At 36.7% G+C, this 23,898-nt stretch overlaps 1 protein-coding gene across 1 annotated transcript in view; it reads right to left on the reverse strand.

The window, feature by feature from the left end:
- Window positions 1-5,117: 5,117 nt before the first annotated feature.
- The window catches only part of epb41l4a (erythrocyte membrane protein band 4.1 like 4A), a 35,243-nt gene continuing 16,462 nt past the window's right edge, over window positions 5,118-23,898 (reverse strand). Inside the window, exons 4-23 of the mRNA XM_065264272.1 lie at window positions 23,524-23,602; window positions 23,297-23,394; window positions 22,858-22,978; window positions 16,780-16,867; window positions 16,369-16,457; window positions 16,194-16,257; window positions 15,646-15,737; window positions 13,490-13,567; window positions 12,755-12,876; window positions 11,704-11,791; window positions 11,080-11,160; window positions 10,423-10,536; window positions 9,669-9,719; window positions 9,344-9,421; window positions 8,997-9,116; window positions 8,804-8,851; window positions 8,658-8,726; window positions 8,073-8,183; window positions 7,895-7,973; window positions 5,118-5,779 (exon numbers count right to left, since the gene is read on the reverse strand). Coding sequence (XP_065120344.1) covers window positions 5,669-5,779; window positions 7,895-7,973; window positions 8,073-8,183; window positions 8,658-8,726; window positions 8,804-8,851; window positions 8,997-9,116; window positions 9,344-9,421; window positions 9,669-9,719; window positions 10,423-10,536; window positions 11,080-11,160; window positions 11,704-11,791; window positions 12,755-12,876; window positions 13,490-13,567; window positions 15,646-15,737; window positions 16,194-16,257; window positions 16,369-16,457; window positions 16,780-16,867; window positions 22,858-22,978; window positions 23,297-23,394; window positions 23,524-23,602 — 1,781 coding nt within the window. The 3' untranslated portion in view covers window positions 5,118-5,668. The remainder of the gene's footprint in view (window positions 5,780-7,894; window positions 7,974-8,072; window positions 8,184-8,657; window positions 8,727-8,803; window positions 8,852-8,996; window positions 9,117-9,343; window positions 9,422-9,668; window positions 9,720-10,422; window positions 10,537-11,079; window positions 11,161-11,703; window positions 11,792-12,754; window positions 12,877-13,489; window positions 13,568-15,645; window positions 15,738-16,193; window positions 16,258-16,368; window positions 16,458-16,779; window positions 16,868-22,857; window positions 22,979-23,296; window positions 23,395-23,523; window positions 23,603-23,898) is intronic.

Here is a 23,898-nt window from a genome sequence, read left to right on the forward strand (position 1 = left end):
GATTTACAGCGTGTCGCTGGTCATGTGCGCAGTATGATCACACAGACCTGCTGCTTTCAACCACATTTTGGCCGAAATAGGAGGTGTCCAGTTCTACGGAAATAGGTTGCAGGATTAAACAAGATCTGCTTAAATCTCTTTCTGACTGAAAGGACACCACAGAATATGACTGTTGTTTACAAGTTGATACCCTTGAAGTATTAAAGGTGCCAAAGAATGCATTGTAATAATCTGTTAAATTGTGCTCTGATAGAACGTTTGTGGTTTTATTAAGTGCAAAAATGATCCAGAGTCAGTTTTTCATGTCCATTTACATTCCTAGGATTTGTCTTTATAATGAAATGGTCTATAATTATCTTATTTGAAAGGGTCATGAATAATAATGTTGAGCTCTGCTCTGATTGGCTGTTTCTCCTTCAGTAGCTCTGTGTGTGTGTGTAAACAGATCTTATGTTTGAGTCTGTATCAGATTTTGAGGAATAATTAATTGTTTGAAGATTGTTAATTGACGTTTCTGGGTAAGTTTGTGTTTTTTCAGTATGGACCTGCAAAACGTAACTGGAACGTCAATAGTAGAACTTCAGCCTAAACGCTAGCATATGGCATTAACTAGCATATAGCATTAACTAGCATATAGCGCTACCTCAGCAGTCACAACTTTCTTTTTAGCATTGTAACAACATTGTGATTAATTTAATGCGTAATTCAATGTTGGGGGTGTTCATCTCGACTGAAACGTCACAGTCGGTGTTATGTTGAGATTGGCCTGTTTTCCAGCGTTTTTTTGTATGCACGAAGTTAACATCATAAATATGTACACTCATTGGTGTAGTGCAGGGTATACGCAGGTATACGGAGTATACCCACCTTTTTATTTGATGGCAGGGGGTATACCCACTTCTACTGGGGCATAAATTAAGAGTATACCCACTTCTCCAGACACCACTACACCACTGTGTACACTAGATGTCGCCTTGGCTATGGCAGTTCATTGGAACGAATGCGTCAAATAGAGCCGCCATCTTGAAACAGGGGAGCCCTGCATGAGCGTCATTGTAGGCAATGGTGTAACAGAAATAAAATCACCACAAATTGTCATGAATGCGGTTTTCTAGGTTTTCTTTTGGTTCGTTCCAACAGTCAGACATGTATTTAGCATTGAGTCCAGAAAAAATTCAAGTTTTGATATTATGAAAATCTACTTTTTCTAACTATAATGCATAGTGCTAGTAGGCCCAACATCCATACGCAGCACAAAAGTCCGGCATCGTCCATGAATTACCTTGCTACTTCCTTTAACAAGACCCCTGTTCCAAGATGGCGGTGGTTTTGACACGTACTTAGAACCCCAAGGTGACATCTAGTGTATATATCTATGGTTTACATAAGAAGGAGGAAACAATCGTGTTTGAGGCTCATGATATGTCATTACCATGTCATTACTGAACTGTTTTACATACTACAGCGCCTTTAAATAAGTATTTATTACACAAATCTCCAGCAGCACATGTCACTCACATTGAGATTGAAATGAAATGGCATTTAAACATTATTAAGAGTTAAAGTCCAGCTTGTATTACCATATATAATTTGAGGTAAAGCAGACATGTAGCGGTCTACAGGAGAAATGAGGTTTATTATCTGTAATAGCTGGATAAGAGTGTGCTCCGTTTGTTTGTTGGGAGGGAAGATATCCTGTTTACATCAAGCACACTTCACAAAACTGTGGTCTTCCAGAGCTTAGAAACAGGAAATCTTTAAGACACTAGATTCAGATAATCTTATTTCCATCACCAAATTAATTTACTGAGTAAAATATTACTGTAGAGAAACCTCAAACATGTCTCTTCCCTTTAATACGGCCCATTTCTGCTGATTAAAAATCTGATAATCTTACACTGATTGAAGAAGGAAACATTAACAATGTGTATTGTGTCCAGGAGCAGGACTGGGAAACTGAACACAAAGCAAAATTCCTGTTTAAAATATGAATGGATCGAAACCCTACTGTTTTATAAAAGACTACATCTGGAAATGTCTTCAAATGTATGAAGGTTTAAGATAAAAAGCATCAAAAAGCAAAATTATCTGTTGAGGTCTGAATGGATGTATTTTTTATAACAAAAGTCACTTATATTCTGTTATCAAATGCAGTGACATGCATGTTTCAATATGGACCAATGTATATAAGACAACAACACAATTTAGAGAAACTCGATTTCTGATCATGATATAAACCATGGCCAATAATTCATAGGTTTGTAAAAAATGTCTGTAGAAATTACAGTATTACTGTCAGCTGTTTGTTCAAAGTTAAAGGAACATTAAACATTAACAAGTCTTTATCTTTACAGAATAAAACTATAAAATAACAACCTCATGCAAAGCATTCTGGGAACCAAAAAACTAAAGGAAAAAAATGGAAAAGGTTGATGAGGATTTCTGGTTCCCAGAATGCTTTGCATGAGGTTGTTATTTTATAGTTTTATTCTGTAAAGATAAAGACTTGATAATGTTTAATGTAACTTTAAACAAACGAAACGGTTTAATGTCAGTAAATAACATAAAATTAAATCTTCAGTAAGTTACTTCCAACAGCTGCATAACTACAACAACATTTGAAAAGAAAATAAAACCCAGAAGTGTTGTAGAAGCAAACACGAACAGCTTGTATATTGGTTTTATTGTGTTTGTGTCCTAAAATCTCTCAGTAGAGTTGAATGGGTGCATCTGGCCGTCAGCCACCACACGCACAAATCTACTGCAGCTGAGCTTTAAATGCAACCACGGGAAAATCACTGGAAGATCTGAAGAATGAAAGCAAATCTCACCTGACACAACAAAATGTATGTATTCATCTTCTCTTTAGGAAACATCACAGATGTTTGGTTTATTAGATCAAACCTTCTCCTGGTGTATTAAAGAGATCAGTGCAAAGCCTGTGGAAAAGCTTTATTCAAACGTTTTACAGTACTTTAATGTAAACCTGTGTTGTAGATAGTAATAAAGATATTTTCTGATTTAAACAAACCCCTATCATTATATAGACATGTGGGTGGGCCTATTTTTTAGGTCTACGGGGTGGGCTCATTTAACACCCACACAGATCACATTGTTAGGAAAATCAAAAAACTTGCAATACACTTATATATTTTGACAAAATTTGTGCATAGCCTATCACACAAACACTACGCTATTGAAAACTCCAGCAAAAGATGGTAGCTGGTTTATGCTGGTCCTCCCAGCCTGGTTTATGCTGGTCCATGGTATTACAACCTGACCAGCTCCGTCAAGCTAGACCATCTTAAAAAGTTTCCAAAACACAGCAAAACCAGCTAGCTTTGTTTAGCAGTTTTTTTTTTCAGTAGGGTATTATGATTCATTTCCATTATGTCATGTCTCAGATTGTTGGAACATGCCAGAATTTAACAACTCATTTCTGCTGAGGTCTCATAAATGATGATTGACATTTTCAGTACACAATAAAAACCTTAGGGATTTACCCCAAACTTACATATTTACAGTCATTTTCATCCACAGCAACTAAACATGACAAAATTACTTAAAACTGTACTGTTTATTAAGTTATCTCCCACAATTTCTGTAGGCACGTGCAGGCTTAACAGTCTTTTCGCGCTACTCGCACAATAAGTTAAAAGGTAAACCATATTAAAAACTCAAGACAGTTAAAATAGTAATATAATGATATAAATGATGAATAGTGTGTCTTTTTACTTACCATCTTCGTCCGAACGGAATCTCTCGCTCGCGCGGTCTACTGTTGCTACGGTAACCGCCGTACAAGAGCGCGCCTCGAAAAGTTAAAAATAAGCCCTGGGACCATTTATTTAGACATTTTTTATAATGTTTGTTATTGATAATGACAATTATTTTAAAACAGTTATTATGCAATATGTTAAATTACTAAACGGACGGAACTGGTTCTGGATGCTGATTGGTCAGTAAGATCTATGACGTAAAACACCTGATACGTGTGTAAATCAATGCTCTACCCTTATGATATTAATTTATTTGAATTATTCTGTGGGGGGACACTTTAAAATACAGATAAAAGTTGTTTTTCCTTTTATGGAAAAAAACGACTTCTTTAAAGGTCATATTTTCTTTTATATCTTATTATATTATATGGTAAGTTTTTACATTCATAAATGCTCATAAAGTGGGCTCAGATTAAGCTCATATTATAAAGATTTATTATGAACATTGAAAGGACTTTTAAGTTGTAAAGCTACCAGGACTGTGGAATATTACAACACGTTAAATTCTCCTTTTGAGGGGTTTGTATTGTATATCCTCCTTATTCTTTTCATTTTTTTCTTTATTCTCTTTTTTTTCTTTTAATTGTATTCGTTTTTATGCCAAATGTTATTTGCACAATTATAAGGGCTATTTAAATGTTTATATTGTATACAATACATGCATAATGGTCTAAAAAAGAGCTAAATGTCAGCAGACAGCAGAGACTATTTATTGTAGCGCAATGATTTACTATTATAGAAATATTTTCAGCAGACCACTAGGGAAATAACACTTTATGAATCTAATGATACAGCAACCTCAATAAAAGCACCCAAAGCTGTACTTTATTGTTAATAGTCTGTGCTCTATTGTGTGTTAGGCCTAACATCATTTAACCATAATTATATTTAAAATGTATATTTTGAAAAATTATATTTAAGATTTAAAAGCCTGTATAAACCTTAAAAGACACCCCTCAGTGTTTATCTGTACTTTAATAGAGTATTTGACGTGACTGTGAACACTGAGCCCTGTTTAAAGGGTTATTAGGGGAATGAGGGTGTGGTCAGGCATGCAGTGATAGTCAGCCAAACAGGGCCTGGCATTGACTTCTCACATCATTTAGACTGCTCATGATAAAAATGCAATTAAATTGTATTCTAGAATCAAATGTACTGAAGAGATTTGTGCAGATAATGCAGATTTTATTTGAGGCAGATAAGTTAATGTCAGGCACATCCACTAGAGGGAGCTGCGGCGACTCCCCCTGCTGGCTGCAGTGTGTCACTTCACAGATAACATGCACATAAACACTAGACCAGTGTGAAGTTGTGTGAACACACAGACATACAGTGTAGTGTAGTGTAGTGTAGTGTAATTGTATTGAAATATATTTATTGACAAGAACTTTAATCCAAAAGTTGAGATTCCAGTTGAGCTACAGTGTTTTTCTAAACAGAGATCATCACAGGCTACAATATATTGTACAAAAACAAATGAGAAGAAATACAGCAGCAATGTTTCCTACAGCAGAAAGTCTACACATGAACTACTACACAATGAATGAATAAAAAGCGCTGTGCTGTTTGATGTTTAATACTGTACGCAGATGTGTTTACAATCCTATCAGATGCACTTCTTCAGATTGATCAGTGTTTTTTCATCTCAATCCGTTATCCTTCATTTGATTGTCAGCAGGAATTGAATGTCAATTGTTAAGTTTGTCACACAAGACAATGGGAACCCTAAGCTTTACTCACAGACAGGTAATGCATGAACTCAGTGTGAACTATGATGGATGCAGTATGAACTCAATGTGTTTTTCCCTGAGGGTCCCACAGGATTTTGACCTCTCAAGTCCTCTGACAATCCATCCGCTCGTCCTCGACGTGTCCGCAGCGGAAGTCGCTCACGTTTCAGTTTTCACTCGAGGGCTGTGTACGGTCTTCACCACCTTGGCACTGGATCTTGTGTCCTGTTCAGAGCTCTCTGACAGATTGTCCTTCGACCCTTTCTTTTTCTGAAACAAACATGGCACGCTAGTCAAAATGGACCACATCTACTTATTGAAACGTCACAATGTACCTAATAAAAAACCTTATTACAAGGCTCTCTGGAATGCTTGATTCTTATTGGTCAGTTGAGACATTTGCAGGTTCGTTCTTTTCAAATAATAACCGCTCCAAAGTAATAACGCATAGCCGGACTACTTGTACGATTTAAATCGCTCAGCGCCAATAAAGATTACTGTTTGGCGCCATCTTGTGACAAACACTGGACAAACATTTTGACATTAATTTTAACATGTACGGAAAAAACAAAACATTTAAACAATGGATAGAAGAACGAACAACGACAAGACACAGAGAGCTTACTGAGACTGAACTTGACAAAATAGAGCATGACAGCTACGAAGCCAACACACAAAAAAATACAGAATGGGCATTAAAACTTCTCAAAGACTGGCTAAAAGAGAAAAAATGGAGACAGACAAGTATAAAGCAGAGGATCTTAATAAGGTATTACGATCATTTTATGCATCTGTGCAAAGTTTCGCGGAAGGATAAAAATGTTGATTTAAAACAAATATGCCAATAAAATGTTTCAAATTCATATTCATGTCCAGTTTTTTTTCTTATGTGGCAAGTAGCCGTGTAATAAGCGGGATAATGTAGAGGCTACATTATCCGCTTCGCGTCGGGTCCTGATCACACTGTCGGGGCTTATTTCCCGATAACTACCGGCTGCCTCTACATTATCCCTTACTTAATATGTTCTTTCCCCATCCATCTTTGTATTTTACATTTACTTTTATTCATTTGGGAGGCACATTTATGTGTGTTTCCTTGGATTGGACCCATAACCTTTTCCATTTAGATAAATAGGAGCACATGTTGCTCCACGTTCATCTTACGGGGCATACGCCAAACGCCAATTCAACTATTTGCGTGATTACATACAAGTCAATGCAAAGATGTGAATTACGCTGCGATTGGTTGGTGTGATTGCCACGAAAACGTGTTATTCGCCTAAAACGTGTCTTTGAGCATGTAAAAAATATTGAACTCAAGCAAAAAATCTAAAGTTAAATCCCGTGAGTCATCTAAAGCGAGGAATGTGATGATTTGCATTTAGTGTATACACAGCATTATGGTGCTTTCACACCAGATGCGAATGAAGCGTTAAAGGAACAGTATGTAAGAAACGTATATCAATGAATCATAAAATGTCCCTGATATGTCACTAGACATTAAGAAATCATTTTTATTTCAAATACTTTTATCACTCACAACAGTGGTCTGGCCAGGATATTGTCATTTAAAAAGTGGACTTGGAGCCCTCAACTGATGTTTATGTTGTCATGTTGTGTATTGGCCACCAGTTGTGTGATTACAGTACCAGTTTTAGCCACAAGTTTTGTTATTGCAATACCAGTTTTGGCCACAATCCTACACACTGTTCCTTTAAGCACAAGTGTTTTACATGTTAAGTCAATGCAAAGACGTGATAGACATCTTGCAGCGCGATTTGTGTGAATGAAGCAGCGCTAATAATGTGTTTTTTTACGCGAATGATGCAAATTGAGCGTTTAACACAAATTGTTTTATGCAAATCTTGCAAGTTGAAAAATCTGAACTTTGGCAGATATTTGCGCCACATTAACCAAGCAGGAGCTTTTTACGTAGCAAGTGGAGGCAGAAATACAAAACAACAATGGAGGACAAAATCATCATTGCTGTACGACACATATTCATACTTTTATAGAAACTGGAATAAAGGATCTTGCTTGAAAGAGAAAGTGAGTGAGGAGGTCGGACAATCTGGTAAGTTTTAATAAACGCTCTTTTCTCAATTTGAGCTTTATATATACATATTGATACCACAAGCTAGCTAAAGCCAGCAAATTGAGCTTATTCACATCTGAATTTCATGCACGAATAACGGGAGTTAACTCAACATGTTCAAGTATCCATCTATGTGTGAATAGTGCAATTTATTCCCTTAATTCGCATCTGGTGTGAACGCACCATTAAAGTTACAGCGTTTATAACATTGCTTAATGCGCTGTCAAACCAAGCCAGCCATAATATGAAAGCAAATACGCTCTTGAAGAGGTGGCGGTGGGATGACTGACCTGTGCAGGGCTCAAGCTGGAACCAGGCACATCAGTGGTTCGTGTGACGGGGAGGGGTGGCACCAGATCAGTCCGAGAGCTATCAACATGAACGTTGAGAAAAACAATAAAAACACTGATCTGATCTGAGAACAGTCATGACTGTGTAAGTATCATGTGATGTGAATGATGGACTTACTTGACCTCCGAGAGCACAGATCTCTCTCCATCCGAACACTGGGATCGCCGATACTGCCGGAAGCTCCTAGGAGAGTGCGAATGTCGGATTTTGATGGGGTCACCTTGTGTTCTGAAATCAGATATGTTAAGTTTTTTACACTTAAGTTTGAACAAGGTGCATTCTTATTAGTGGTTCAATTTGAGGTGGATGTGAGGAGATGTATGTAATGTTTTATATGTAATGTTTTGCAAACCCCAAAAACATTACATACAGCTTAGCAGGGACTCAGTATGCTGAATAATTGATGTACTTACAGTGGAGATGCATTCATTTAACACGATGACAGAAATAGACTTTCATAAGGGAAACATTTTAACATCATGGGTCAGATGATCAGTCTCTAAAAACTTATATGTGAGACATGTCAATGTCTGTAAAGAGATTACAGTATGTGTGTGAATGCACGCACAGATTCCGGATAATCATCGGCAGTGTACATGAGCCAAAAATCAAACGATCCCAGACAAAAACCGGACGCATTTTCCGTAATCTCTGTGTGAAAAGGATTTACGTTGCATGTTTGGACATCAAGATTTGACTCACTCCACTTTCTTGTATGGAATCTCCTTCAGTTGGTCCTCAGAGAGTCCTGATGGATCAACCAAATCTTTCCTGCACACAAACATCACAACATGACTGATTGTATTTATTCAGATATATCTGATCTGAGATCAGGAGAACACACTCACTGTATGTGCTTCCAGAGCTGCTCTTTAGCGTGGACGTCAGGACTTCGTCTATGAGAGAAGAAAACATTTCCACACAGATGTTTACGCAGTGCATACTTAAAATAAAAACAATGTGGGGTACAGGGGAGAGGTCTGAAATGCAAATATAATCTAATTCAGTTTCCATTCTTGGAAATATCCATATATTGCTTACGATCTTGAGCGGTGTCGCGAGCGCCTTTGGTTCGAATCGTTGGTCGATTTTTCTTTCTGTCTCCGGAGAACGACTTCCCACTGCGGTCCAGAGTCGATCATCTCATTCTCCTGATGGGACCTGGATGGGATAGCAAGGTTTTTTACACACATCACCGGTACTCTTGTTTTCTTCAATATCACAATCATGATTGATGTGAAAAATGCATGAGAAAATAAAAAAAGAAAATGTAAAGATTGAAGATGAAGGGCTTTTATTTTGTATTTCTGCAACAAATTTAATTGTGAGACTATCAGTGACCTTAAAGTTATGAGGTTTAGCAGGATGCTGATGGTGAAATTACTCACCGGTTTCTTTTTTTACGACGTTCCCTGTTGGAATTCTCGGATTCGCTACCACTGCTGGTGTTACCACGGGAACGGGACCTTAGGGACAAATTGGAAGGGTTAAAGGTTGAAAACAGAATGAAAGGAGATAACTGCTGTTTGCAAATGAATCCTTTGACGCATTATTTACAAAGGAAAAAATCTTTATGTGCTTGGGACACACTTTTAAAATCCTTATAAGAACAGCAGGCAAACTTCATCATTGCTTCTTTTCTTAAAAGCTGATTTGTTTTGAAGTTGTTGAAATCTAGTTATCTGTCTTTAAAAATGATTAAATCTCAGAAACCTTCTCCTGTGGTGTTTGTTGGTTTGTTGGTCTTCAGCGCTGTGACCTCTCCTGTTGAGATACAGAAGAGAAACACTGAGCTGCTTTCATTCTGTCATCATTTAAAGATTCATCAGGATTGATTTATTCTGAGATGTACTTTCATCATCACCCGAGGGACTCACTGGCACAAATTCATAACCAGAAAAACTTTATTTGTTATTAAACTATAAGAGATTAGCTGAGAAAGATCAGTTTATTAGACAACTCTCTTCAATGCGTCATTCTAATCACTAACAACATTCCTATTTATTTTTTCAAGGATCTTGTATTTATATATCAAAAACTTTATTTTATTATTTTAATAGGACTAAAACAGAAATTGAAATGATGTAGCTTTTTTGTACTTTGCTTGTTATTACTGAAACAATGTAACACGTGAAAACAGAGAATTACAAAGCAATCATTGTGTGAGTGATATTTTGTAACAAAGAAGCCTTGTTGCAGTTTTCTTCCAGCAGAGGGAGCAAATGTGTTTCAGGATTGAGTGTTGATGTTCAAAAGAAATCTGCATGAACACTGAAGGTGTTATTATATAATAATAAAGAGTAAATAAAGAGAAAACACAGTGACACACACACACACACACACACACACACACACACACACACACACACACACACACACACACACACACACACACACACACACACACACACACACAGAGGCACACACACACACACAGTCATGAATCCTCAAGTTTGTAATCTGGCACCTGCGTCCGGCTGACTGCGTGTTGTCATTCTCACTGCCACCTGAAGGCGAACGTCTGTGAACTTTTGGGAATTTGGGAGATTTGTTCCGCTCGCTGGCTGAGTTATACAGTCCACTGAGAAAAAACAAAGACAGGGCAGCTTAGTAGTGGGATCTTACAAGAATACAACAATGGTCATAACAAAACAGCACCAGCTCAGACCCTACCATGTGTATGGACACAGTCCCAGTAAGCAATAGACCCGATATAGTCCGGCTATGAGTGACCCACTTTTAGCCAAAATAAACTTGAATTTGGTTACATGTGGTTTTTGACTAAATAACTTTAGAGATGTTTGATATTCCATCATGAAAGCAAAGACAAAAGTAATAAAGGTGCCAAAGAATTCATTGTAATAATCTGTTAAATTGTTCTCTGATATCTACACAGAAGGTTTGTGGTTTTATTAAGTGCAAAAATGATCCAGAGTCAGTTTTACATGTCCATTTACAACCCTAGGATTTGTCTTTAGAATGAAATGGTCTATTATTACCTTATTTGAAAGGGTCATGAATAATAATGTTGAGCTCTGCACTGATTGGCTGTTTCTCCTTCAGTAGCTCTGTGTGTGTGTAAACAGATCTTATGTTTGAGTCTGTATCAGATTTTGACCTGTACCTCTGTGGAGCGTCTTCATCCCATGGTGTTGTGTGTTTGTTCGGCTGATCTTCTGTTGTGCTCTCTGGCTTTGCTTTAGGACTTTTGATAACAACAAGACACAATATTGAATGTTTTATAATGAGGATATCAGCGTTTTATGGTGTCAGATTTGATAAGAAAAATGTGCTTGTTTCTTATTGACAACAGTACAATTAAACAGAGAATAAACTAAAACTTCTTGTCTAGTTCTAAGAGATCCTAGTATTTTCACATCAATGTCTTAAAGACACTAAAGTCAGATCTTAAATATTTCTTATACAATTTTTCTAACTGCGTGTTCACACCAGACGTGAATGAAGCAAATAAACCGGGCTATTTCGCATAGTTGGACGCTTGAATGTCTTGAGTTAACTAGCTTCATTCACATGTGAAATTAAGAGGTGAATACGCTCAGTTTCCTAAGCTTTAGCTTGTAGTCTCAATATGTATGTATGATGTACGCAAATGAGGCGCTTAAGAGCGATTGATCTGATCTGTGCTATTCACATTCATTTTACAGCTCTATACAGTATGATACATTTTTTAAAATCTTCTTTCAATATTTCAGTGACACATAACTCTGAGTTGATTTTATTTTCGTACCTCTTTGTTGGTAAGAGCGCCGATGTTCTGGTTTGTCCTCCATTCGTGTTCTCCATCTTTGTGATCGTCTGACCTCCATTGTTCCGCCCTAAAGCACAGATTTCCCAAACACGACCAAAGACATCAATCTACAGATTTTGTTTAGCCAGAACAATTTCTTATCTGGTGTAATCTGTCCATGTGTATCCCTCTTTTCTTTGCTCTATTGTTTGAAGTGATTATCGTCTGATGGCCATTTCCATGAGTAAAAGTGTTCGGCCTTCCACAGAACAAAAGAGCTTCATCACGTGTGATTTACAAACACATTTCTGTTGGCATGTAAGTGAACAAGTGCATTTATCTCCATCACATGCATGTAAAGCAGCGAGCTGAGGAATCAAACAGAGCGATCGCACACCTGAGCTATTCAAATCTTAAAGCTTTCATTCAGGGCAGATAGAAATGATTTGAACACTTCATAAACACTTATAAAAGTCTGAATTTCATTTGATCACTTTTAAGTTAATTATTTTAAAGGGGCGCTTCTTAAATCCTAAAGATGGGGATGCACAGTAGATTTCAGACAGTTCTGAGGAAATGTTTAAGCAATTTTTTTTACTTTTTGGTATTTCATTTATTGGCATTCAGACATTTTTAATTGTGACCAAAATGTTTTTATTTGTTTTACATACAATTTTCGCTCACATAAGCAATATATTTGTTATACTTGCACATTTAAAAAAATGTAGATACTAAATAATAAAGTCTCTGGTACGCGGATGTTTGTTGGGATATGCTTGCGTGTGCATGATAGCGGTGATATTTATTTTAGTTAGTTTGTCTACATTGTTAAAATGTCCGATTTGTTTTATTCAACACTAAAACATGGCTGTTCACTTTCAGAAGTGTTTTTTTAGAAATATTAAAATTATGTTGAGTATATAATGTGTATTTTTATACAATTTAAATTGATTTAAGAAAAATGATCATTTAGCCTACTATCACATTTTTCTTCAATATCACACATCCGTTATCTTGTACTTTATGATGTTGTGATTGAAGTGAAGCTCACCTGTGTGTGACGGCTGTGTGTTTCTCTTTGGATAAGTCTTACTGCGGGTTCGGATCACCTGTAGGTCCGGTCGGGGAAGAGTTACACACGGCTCTCGTCCGATCTGCATTGCAGTCTTTCCACTACGGACAGAAATGGACAACATTATTATTCAATCCTTCTTTATAACCATTCATTCAATCTGCTGCAGGATCCAGATTGTTTAGTAGTCATCTATACGATATACAGATTAAAAAAACATTAACTCTTTCCTCGCCATTGACAAGTTATCTCATCAATTAAAGAGAAAACGCTTCCCTGTTAATGATAAGTTTGATCAACAATCCATATTTTTGCTATTATCCACTAGGTGGCGCTTTTACCCAACTTATAAAACCCGGAAGCATCCACTGATCCAAAAACAGTAAAAACTCTGTGTATCTCTAATAAAAGTCCTTTACAAAAATGGAATAATCTCATCTTTTTGCTCAACATTTTGTATTTTTAAAGAAACCTACCCATATTTGAGAGGTGATAAAAAGATGAAAGGTTTTTGTTTGAAAGCAGAGGCCTGTTCTTTAATTTGATATATTGTATGTTTATATAATTATAGAAGAACATTTTCTGGAAGGCATTAAGCGTTTGTGCCAATGCTGGCGCTGGCTGCCAACTAAAAAAACCACTGGCAGGGAAAGAGTTAAAGCTGTAAGATTTGATGTCTCATACACAACTGATGTATGTCGTATATTGACTAACCTGTAGCGATGTTTTGAGCCCAGAGAGCTGAACTTGGACAGTTTTCTGGTCAATGAAGCAGATTCATTCTCTGGCATCCTATGAACAATATTACATTTCATTAAAAGCCACATCAACCCTTCATTTAGGATGAATTATTATTCATGTGCATTTTCTCTCTCTCTCTTGTTTCAATCTTTTTATGATCTCTTTCCAAACATCCAAAGGGCAAATCTGTTGTTTGTACATGTATTTTATAATGATGTAAATGACAGAATCTGTGCTAGTGAGAGAGATTTATCATTCAAAGCTTTATAAGTACAGCTCTGACGAAAGGCTTTCTCAGCAAACGACAGAAAAATAAAAAGCTTTATAATGAGAGATTTGACGTGTTGTGTTTTGCGGTAGTGAAGAACACAAAGTGTTATGAGGACAGAACATGATTTAGCTTGTTTATAACATCTGGATGGTCCTGTTTCAGTTTAACGTGTGCCAGCTGCTTTACATCAGACATCAGTGTTATATGGATCACCTGCCAATCATGATTTGATTTGTTAAATTAATCTTCTAGATCATCAGGTGGATGGTTAAGTTATTAAACAGCACCAATAGTCAATAATTGTGTGGGTTTTTATGTGACCTAGCAACACTTCTGAAGTTTTACCCTTGAGGTGTAAATCTCTCTCTCTTTCTCGGTCTTTTCTAAAACAGTTTCAGTTTCACACGCAGAGATTACAGCAGAAATCCTTCATTCTGAGCGTGGTAAAGCGAGGTAAGACCGACTGCTCTTTTAAAGCAAACTCCAGGGAGGATTGTGCCTCTGAACATCAGTAAAGCCTTAAAATCCTTCTGGCACTTCAAACGTAAAAGTTTCTCTTTTGTCTTTCTTTGTTTTAAAAGAAGTCTGGAAAAATGTTTGACACTTTCTTAAGATGCATTGTTTTGTATAAGGTTGTTTGAATTTCACACAAGTGTAATCCCCTACATAAAGGTTTTGTGACTGTACCATAGTACAATGATGGTATCAGATGGTAAAACATGTTTTTGTATTGTAATTGTATTATTATTATAATTTTATTTATATAGCACTTTATTACAACAGCTGTTGACCATAGTGCTGAACATATCTGATCAAAATAAATAAATACATAAAACCACACACAAAAAACATTGAAAAGTATACACAGAAGGTTTACAAAGAAAACAGTAAGTTACATCTCATTGATATTTTGTCAGGTAACCTAAAAATATTGTTTATATGGTAACAACTAAATTCGTTGTGGGATTTAATGCTTTTTAATGCATTCTGACTTATTAACACAGTTTAAGAGTTGTAATCCTCATGCTAAACAAATGCAAAGTGTCAAAAAAGCAGTTTAGTGTGTGACTGGAGTATTTTTGGGAGAACTTTTTTTTTTTTGATCATGGGTACCTGTTACCTATCAGTGACCCCAAATTCCTTTTATGGGCACTTCCCCTGCAAAATCACGCCCACATGTCAATCAGTGTGAGAATGAACGAGGACGCTCATTAGCATTGTCTTTTTGAGTAAAAATCACAGGCATCACTGTACGTGAAAGCTTTGTTTTATATCAAGACTCCACAATGGCACGAAAGAAGAAGTGTGTTTTTGGATGTAGGGAGAAGAAAACCTTGTTCAGCTTTCCAAGAAAGCCAGCAGCACACTATGAAAACAATAAATATAGTTTGTTTATCCGGGGTAGCAGCAAATTTTTGCATGTGTGTTTGTTTAAAGCTGGATTTTGTTCACGAGTCGCAGGCGGTAAGTAAAACTGCATCAAATGTTTGCAATCGACGCGTGCTTGCTCGTGACTCGCTCCTCCCGCTGGACACCTCCGGGGATCTCGTGCTTTTCTGGAAACAATCGCTAGACCTGATCTGTCTTTTATAAATCTGACTCTATAACTGTAGGTACTCAAGATTAACAGATGAGCAGAAACAGCTTGTGTTATGTGACCTTTAATAAATTCAAAAATAGTGATGACTGAAGCAAATGACTGAATATTATCATGACAATTAAGAAATGTTAAGGGTCAGTTCAGGTATTACCATATGTCCAAAAAAACAACTAAAATGTTTTCTCTTTCATTACAACACATTTCAAACTACAGTAACACCATAGTATTTGTTTTAAGCAAAATGAGATGTAAATTCACCTGAAGAAGGTATGATGTTCCACACAACACTTCCAGAGGTTCTTACATGCCGTCTTACTGGGAGCGTCAAAGAAATATGAGGTTTCATTGCACTGTAAACAAAAGAAGAAGCTCTGTGTGAACATCTGATCGTATTCTCATGTATCTTAAAGTTCTCTCAGCAGAACCCTCATTAGATCAGACACATCAGGTCAAAGCTTTTATCTCAAAGGTTAAATTGGTACCCGGAGGAAAAGGTTTGTAGACACTTTCAAAGAATCTCACTAGAGGTTTAAACACTGAATCAATAATGACCCAATCTCTGTATTAAACACTTCAAACCAGTTATCAGCAATGGTGAAAATTATGGATTTAACTATATAATTATTTTTTTGCTTGCTTTGACACTGAACAGAGGTATCTAGCCAAAATGTGTAAACATGTTTATGCAAGGTAACAAGACATGAGTCTCCATTGCGATACATTATTTTTCCAATGCATACGTTATTTATTTACACATTCATCATTATATACTATATTTATTCTTGGTTACATAAAAATTGACTTACATCTCTGCCCATAACCCGCAGTTCAAACTGTGTTTCCTTGAAATATACTTTTGTAATTCTCGGCCTGAAACGATAGCCAGTTTTAACATAACTCAAATCACAGAAGTAACAATATACCAATAAAATATAATACATTATAATATAATATGACCATTCTGTTTAAACATAAACATACCAGAAATATTTCCCCACTTGTGTTTTGTTTTTGTAAACCACAACTCCAACTGGCGTCAGTCCTAGGAAATATTCGGATTGGTTTTCTCCCTATAAACACATGAATTAAAAATCTTTAAATCTATAAGAGTTACATTTCAGTAAATCTACAAAACTAAATGTGAATGAAAAGGTGCACTGCACTATAAAACATTTCTGTAGAAATTACAGTAATACTAGCAGCTTAACTTACTGTAGATTTAAATGTATATTATTTACTGGGAACAGTTTGTTCAAAGTTAAATGTTTAAAATAACTTTGAACAAACTGTTGCCAGTTAAGAACAACCATTTAAATCTACAGTAAGTTACTGGAAACCAGTTGCATAATTACAGCAATTTTATTTACAATGTCCAGTGAAGGATTTACTCACAAACACAGGGTGCAGGTCCACGCCGTACATCTCCAGTGTTTTAGCGAGTCCTAAATAACTCTTCTCAGCTTCAGCAGGCACCTGACCCCTGTACACATACAGCATTACACTATAAACACTGAACAACACACTACAAAGAAAAAACGTAATTACATTAGGAGTTATAAACTGGATTAGCATTAACATTCCCTTGGAAATGTCCTCAAAGCAAGCACTGAAGAAACACATTAACATGTGAGGTGGAAGAACAAAACAACAAAAGATAATCAAGCAAACAAATAAACAAATCATCAAAGCTGTAAGAAAAGATTTTATTCATTAACTCATTTTAACTCATTTTCCTCAGTTTAAGCATGAAACACTTTCAGGAAGTTAAGTGATGTCATGTGTAACTGTGTTTTTCATGAACTGAATAACTAGTGTCACATACCAATGAGGTCAAACCTCAAACTAACACCACTAAAGTCATGTTTATTTAACCCATTAACACTCCTGCAAGAATGCTGAGGCAGACACACACAAGCTGTGTTTCCATTACAGATTATGCAAAACGTTTTTAAATGTCAACAAAATCTTTTGCAAAATGGCTGCGTTTCTGTTAACACATAATGGGCCCTATTTTAACGCTCTGAAACACAAGTGCGAAGCGCAACGCGCAAGTGAGTTTGTGGGCGGATCTTGGGCGCTGTTGCTATTTTCCCGGCGTGAGAAATAACTCTTGCGCCGGGCGCAAATCAATAAGGGGTTGGTCTGAAGTAGGTTCATTATTCATAGGTGTGGTTTGGGTGTAACGTCAAATAAACCAATCAGAACGCTAGCCAACATTCCCTTTAAACGCAAGGGCGCAAGTTCCATGGCGGGTTGCTATTATTATGACGGATTTACCAGGCGCACGCCAGGAGCGGTTCACAGCCGAGGAGACCGACGTCCTTGTACGGGGGAATCCCACGCTTGCCAGCATAAATCGGGCACGCCGTGTAACGGGAGGTGGATCTGCCTCAGGACCTGACGCCAGCAGAGGACATCGCTGCGTCCACCCTCACCGCTGAAAGGGTTTGGGGGCTTTGAAATCGGACCCAAGAAACGCAAGCAAGGTCCAACCCCAAAGTACTCTTACAAATCAAGTTCATATACATTAAGGTTTCTTATGAAAACATTTTAATTATTATTTACATAAAATAAACGTAATACAGCCACATAAGTTATGAAAATATTTTAATCGTTATTTGCATGAGAATAAATAAAAACTATCACCACAATGCTCACCACTATGATTCCCCTTATCTCGTCTATTAATATTTTTAAGTGTAACAATTTATGATTTGCAAAAATAACTGTTGCATCTGTGTAGATTAGATAAGCAAAGTGTGTGCGCGTTGTGCACCCTATACATTATGGTCAAGCATGCGCCCTTAAAATAGCATAATGAACAACGCGCAACGCGCCACTGACTTTAAACTTTTTTTTTCTGGTCAGTGGCGCAATTGTTTTCTGAAACTGCAAAATAGCATCAGGGATGGTTTGCGCTGGAACACACCTCTTTTTTTGCGCTGAACCACCCAGGGAGCGCAAGTTCATTCCCTAGTTTGCCGACGTGCTTCTGCGCCGGGGCAAAATACGAATGATACATGTGTCACGGACAAAGTCAATTGCGCTGGGTGCAAGATAGAGCCCAATGTGCGACTGAAATGTAGTTTTTCAAGTCATTTCAAACATCACATCGACTGATGTTGGTAGGCTTACTATTATTATTATTTTTATCCGAAGGAGACGTATGAGTTTTATCCAAACATTAATGCCAAGGAAAGCCCCTTATACTTAGGAGCAAAAACGTATAGGTGTTTCTTGGATGTAATAGTAGATTTTTTTAAATCAAAAGAGATGTAGGAGTGTTATCCAAACATTATTGCCATTATACTTGTGAGCAGACACGTATTAAGGTGTTTCTGGGATGTTTTAGTTCATAACGTGTCGTCTTCAAATAATAATTATGTGATTTACATCAGGTGACCTGAAAATGTGAATAAACTATTTCCATTGCAGTTTTGCAAAATACACCGTTTTTGAATTGCCTGAAAAACCACCTCATGCAAGCATTTTTGCAAAGTTGGCCATTTTCAATTCATAATGTCAATTTGTATAATTTAAAGGGGAATGGAAATGGATCTAGTTTTGTTCCTAACAAGATAAAGTGTTCCCACACCTTAGTTAACTTCAAATTCAAGGACCTTTCAAGGACTTTCCAGGTCCAATAACCTCAAATTCAAGGACTAAATGTGGGGACACATTTCAAGTGAGAGCAAGGTTACATTGTGTTACCTTTTAAGATACATTGTTACAGTTCCCTTTCGAGGGAACTCGCGCTGCGTCACTGCGGTGACACTTTGTGGACGCCTTCAGGGGTAAGTGCTTCTGAATGTGTCTATCAAATTCAACCAATGGTGAGGCTTAATGACAAAGACAGGGTGACGCGGGAGCCAGGAAGTATATCGCTATCTGAAATATTGTAAGGGAGATGCAGCGTCTCGTTCCCTTCTCAGGGAACAACAGTTACATACGTAACCCCAGACGTTTTCATGTGTCAAACACAACTACACAAAAAAACATTTTGGTATGAATCAACATTCACATACAGAAGATATAAGCATTTACAGTGAACAGTTTAGAATGTGTGCTTAAAAGTCTCGAATTTTTATGATATGATCCTACACTGCACAGGGAATAATATGGATTTTTTCCAGAAAACTTCTTGCATAAAATAGATTCAAGCACTTTTAATGACCTGTATCTATGTATGTATATTTTCAAAAACTTCCCAGGGCCTTGAATTTTTCCCCCCAGATTCACAAACTTTCAAGGATTATAAGGACCTGTGGGAACCCTGAAGATAATAACGGTAAAATAAAACTTTACTAATCCCAGAGACCCAGACAGAAAACTTCAGTGCAGTTAAATGTTCATATTGTACATAAACAGGATGTAAATAGATTTGATTTCTTTAATGCATTTTAACAGTTCTTATACATCACATCTATAATCTATAACATTTTAATTTAACATCTGCATCATTTCTATAATGTGACGCATTTCTGAGTGAGACAGGAAAAAAAGAAAAAACTAAATGTATGACAGGACTTGATTTTATATCCATTTAACATAAACCAGCAGCTCTGATAGACTGAGCAAAATCAGTCAAAGAGAAAAGTAACATTACGTCTCAAGAGCACACAATTAAATGCATTAAAATTCCACTCACAGACTGGAGCAGGGCGGGCGGGCGAGCGGGCGGGCGAGAAGGGTTGGGCTGGGGTGATTATTGATGCTCTTTTATAAGTGTCGGGCCCCATCATTTGCAGACACCCCAGGGACTCAAATGCATTTAAGCCATTCATTTAGGCTCTGTGTGGTGCGTGTAGCTGCATATCATTGCCTCATTCTAGCAGCTGGGACTTTTCTACTCTGAAGTACCTTCAAAACTCTCTGTTCTCATCCACTAAGCTTATAACTGATTTTCATTATCGTCATTGTGTTCACTTTATTATAAAATAGTGCAAAATGGAAATAACAGGGAAAAATCTGTGGATTTTATACATTTAGACATATGATGTGAACATAACAATGTAGTAAACAGTAGGTAATGGACAGCTTTCATAGGCCACACCATTCCCAAAGATACAGCACAGACCCTTAAAGCTCAAATACACATAATTCTCTTAAAACCACATTTATTAAAACGAGGCAAATTAGCGTGAAAATGCAATTCCAAAAAAGCACAGATGGGAGAAATAATATCTGCAAGTTATTTAATAAAAAGGTGCAAATTAAATAACACAGGCGCAACAGCTGATATCTATAATGACCAACACAATCTACTAAGAGTTCAGGGTCATAAATAATCAGAGCTGATGAGGTGCAGGTGATCTACTGACACCTGATGAGCTTGAGTTCAGCACCACGGACATCACAGCTAACAATGCCATAGTACACTGAAAAGAACTAGAGGACAAAAAATGAAGGTTTACAAGTTTTCTGAAACACTTGGTATTGTGTGACTTCTCCTAGTGACTCCTCTTTTATTTACTTTAGCAAAAAAAATAGCATGGCTTGGCAAACAATATTTTTGAATTATATGTTCCTCTGGCGTTACGTGTTAAAAAATCCTCTGCCTTATATCATGCGCTTCTGATCTCTGCATCCTCCTATCAGCATAGCAACAATTGCAGCCATTTTAAGCCCAAAATTATTTAATGCTTTTTCTGCATTAAAAAGAGCCGCAAATACCAGTAATATCACATGCGCAAACATTAGTAAATCACGCGTGAATCATTTAAACAATCTCCCAAACATTTTGTGTCTGAAATTGGAAACTTCTAGAAATGCATATAAGATCAGTCGCATAAATAACTAGACCAGGGGTTTTCAAACTTTTTGTGTGTGTGGACCACTATTTGTAATCAAGAATTTTCCCGGACCACCTCACAATACTCATAATAAAATATATCTACACAAAGTCCTGAATTTATCTGCACTTCTAAATAGGCTTACTAGCACTTTAACTATAACTGGTCATCACATCAACAGATTCTTAAAACATATTCTTAAAAAATTTTATTTTTATATTTTATTTTGCCTTTACACGGACCACCTGCAGTACCCTCACGGACCACTAGTGGTCCGCGGACCACAGTTTGGGAATGGCCGAACTAGACCACACTTTTTCAGTGCTAATGATCCAATGTGTGACTTAAGTAAATCCTGACAGTCGTCGTTTAACGCCAAAATAAAAGTTTGCACTGCCGCAAGGGTTTAGTAAATCTGGCCCTTAGTCTGTTAAACACATCAAGAACTGATTGGATCATTGTAAGTTAACTATGTTGCCAATCGCTGCGTTCTTTTCCCAGACAGAAACAAGTCTCTGATAGCTTGGCGCTATTCCTCATGACAGGAAGTGAAGAGAGGTCATTTAAGGAAAAATATAATGAGTTTACATGAATTTGAAGTGCACAATATTTCATAAAAAATTACATGCCGACTTTAAACATAAACCGTTAAATGTGTTGTGTGTAAATTTTAGTGGCATCTAGTGGTGAGATTAAAAATTGCAACTAACTGCTCACCCCTCAATTTCAAAATGGATAATGGTAGCAGTCGTGTCTGAGATAACGCAGGGACGAAACGCACTCTAGAGCAGTTTGTCCGTTTAGAGCTACTGTTGAAACATGATGACTTCCATGTAAGGAGACCCGCGGTGTATGTAGATAAAACATCTCATTCTAAGATAATAAAAACAATACAATTCATTGTGTAAGGTCTTTATACACCACTGATGATAATATACACTCTCAGAAATAAAGGTACAAAACTGTACCTTTTCTGTCACTGGGGCTGTACCCTTTCAAAAAGTATAGCTTTGCACCTAAGGATTTCATTTTAGTACCTCAGAAGTACATACTGGGACCAATGAGAGCTTATTAGTACCTCAAAAATACATATTAGTAGTTCAAAGGTACATATTAGTACTAAATGTTTACATATCTGTACCTAATGGTCAATACAATTACCTTTTTAAAGGGTGCTGCCCCACTGACAGCTAGAGTACATATTTTGACTTTTTTCTAATAATGTAGGTCCTTAAGGTACGGAATCTACCCAAAATTATATTCTGTTTTGTATTCCTGTAAAGGTACTAAACGAAAACTTAGGGTACAGCCCCAGTGACAGAAAAGGTACAGTTTTGTACCTTTATTTCTGACAGTGTAGTTTATTGTAGATTATATTGCATTTCTGTCAAGAGATCCTCCTAAAAGTTATACAATGCACCTAAAGTTAAACCTTTAAGTGTGCCTTGAAATGTAGAAATGAATCAGCAGATAAACACAAACTCAAGCTGTCTGTAGTAGTCAAGTGGAGATTTAAATAGCTATTTAAAAAAAGTGAAGAGCAACTGCGCACCAACAAGCACCTAGAAATAGATGAAGATCTCATTATTCTCTTCTCTGAACCCATGAGTGGCATCACAATAATAATCAGATTTATTCACAGACAGATTATGGATTTAATTACAAGAGAGATTCTTACATGAGAGTTTTATGAATCCGTTCAATGGCGTCCTCGTGTTCTTCTTTTTGGTCCGGGACAAAGCGATGTTCGGACACGTAACCTTGTGTGTGTTTATATGGATCATAATCTCCCAGCTCAGCTATAAAGACAAAGACACAATAAACTCAATTAATCACAAAACTCTGATAGAATTGACAATAAACATTAAATAAAAATGTATAAATATTAGGATTAATACAACACTTTACTCTGATTTGATTTATATTGAAACCTATTGTTAAAATGTGCACCTGCTAAACCAATAGAAGTAAAGGACAGAGTTTGAGACATAAACAGAAATTACATGTCACCTTTAAATGGTCTATTATTCATATTCAGATAAGAAGACCAGATCTAAAGCATGACCAATAGGCTATAATTGTATCTATAAAAATCGTTTGCTGTAACTTTTACATACATTGAATGGCAAGAGCTCCCAGTTGGGTGCTGATATCAAATGGACAAGGAAGTCTTCCCTGAAGAACGTCCTGCTTAATCTGAAGTAAAAACTGATATCTGACAAACAACACAGACAGAGTCACTGTATTACAGATACACGACACTTACATTGAAGATGTATGATGTTTAACTGATATTATTAAAATGTCTCAATCTCAGTCTAATGTGTATTTTAATGTTACACACCTTGTAATTTCCTCTTTCAGTTGACAGGGATCTTCAGCATAAAATTTCACCCCAAAATAAAGGGTGTACGGAGGTCCAGCTGAAATAAATGAAACAACCAATAAATACATTTTAACGGCTGGTGACTTCAATATATAACGGCACGAATTCAATATATTTGTTCAGAGTGTTGTGTGTTGCTCGTCATGTCTAAATATGTGTTTGTTGCACCATGAGACCCATGTGCATCTTGTATAATGTCAAAATATGTGTTTGTTGCGCCATGTGAACAATGTGCATCATGCATCTGGTCAAAATATGTGTTCATTGCATCATGTAAACCATGTGCATCATGCATAATGTCAAAATATGTGTTCAGTGCATCATATGAACTAT

The sequence above is a fragment of the Paramisgurnus dabryanus genome, chromosome 10 (assembly GCF_030506205.2).
Source record: "Paramisgurnus dabryanus chromosome 10, PD_genome_1.1, whole genome shotgun sequence".
Taxonomy (NCBI): Eukaryota; Metazoa; Chordata; class Actinopteri; order Cypriniformes; family Cobitidae; genus Paramisgurnus; species Paramisgurnus dabryanus.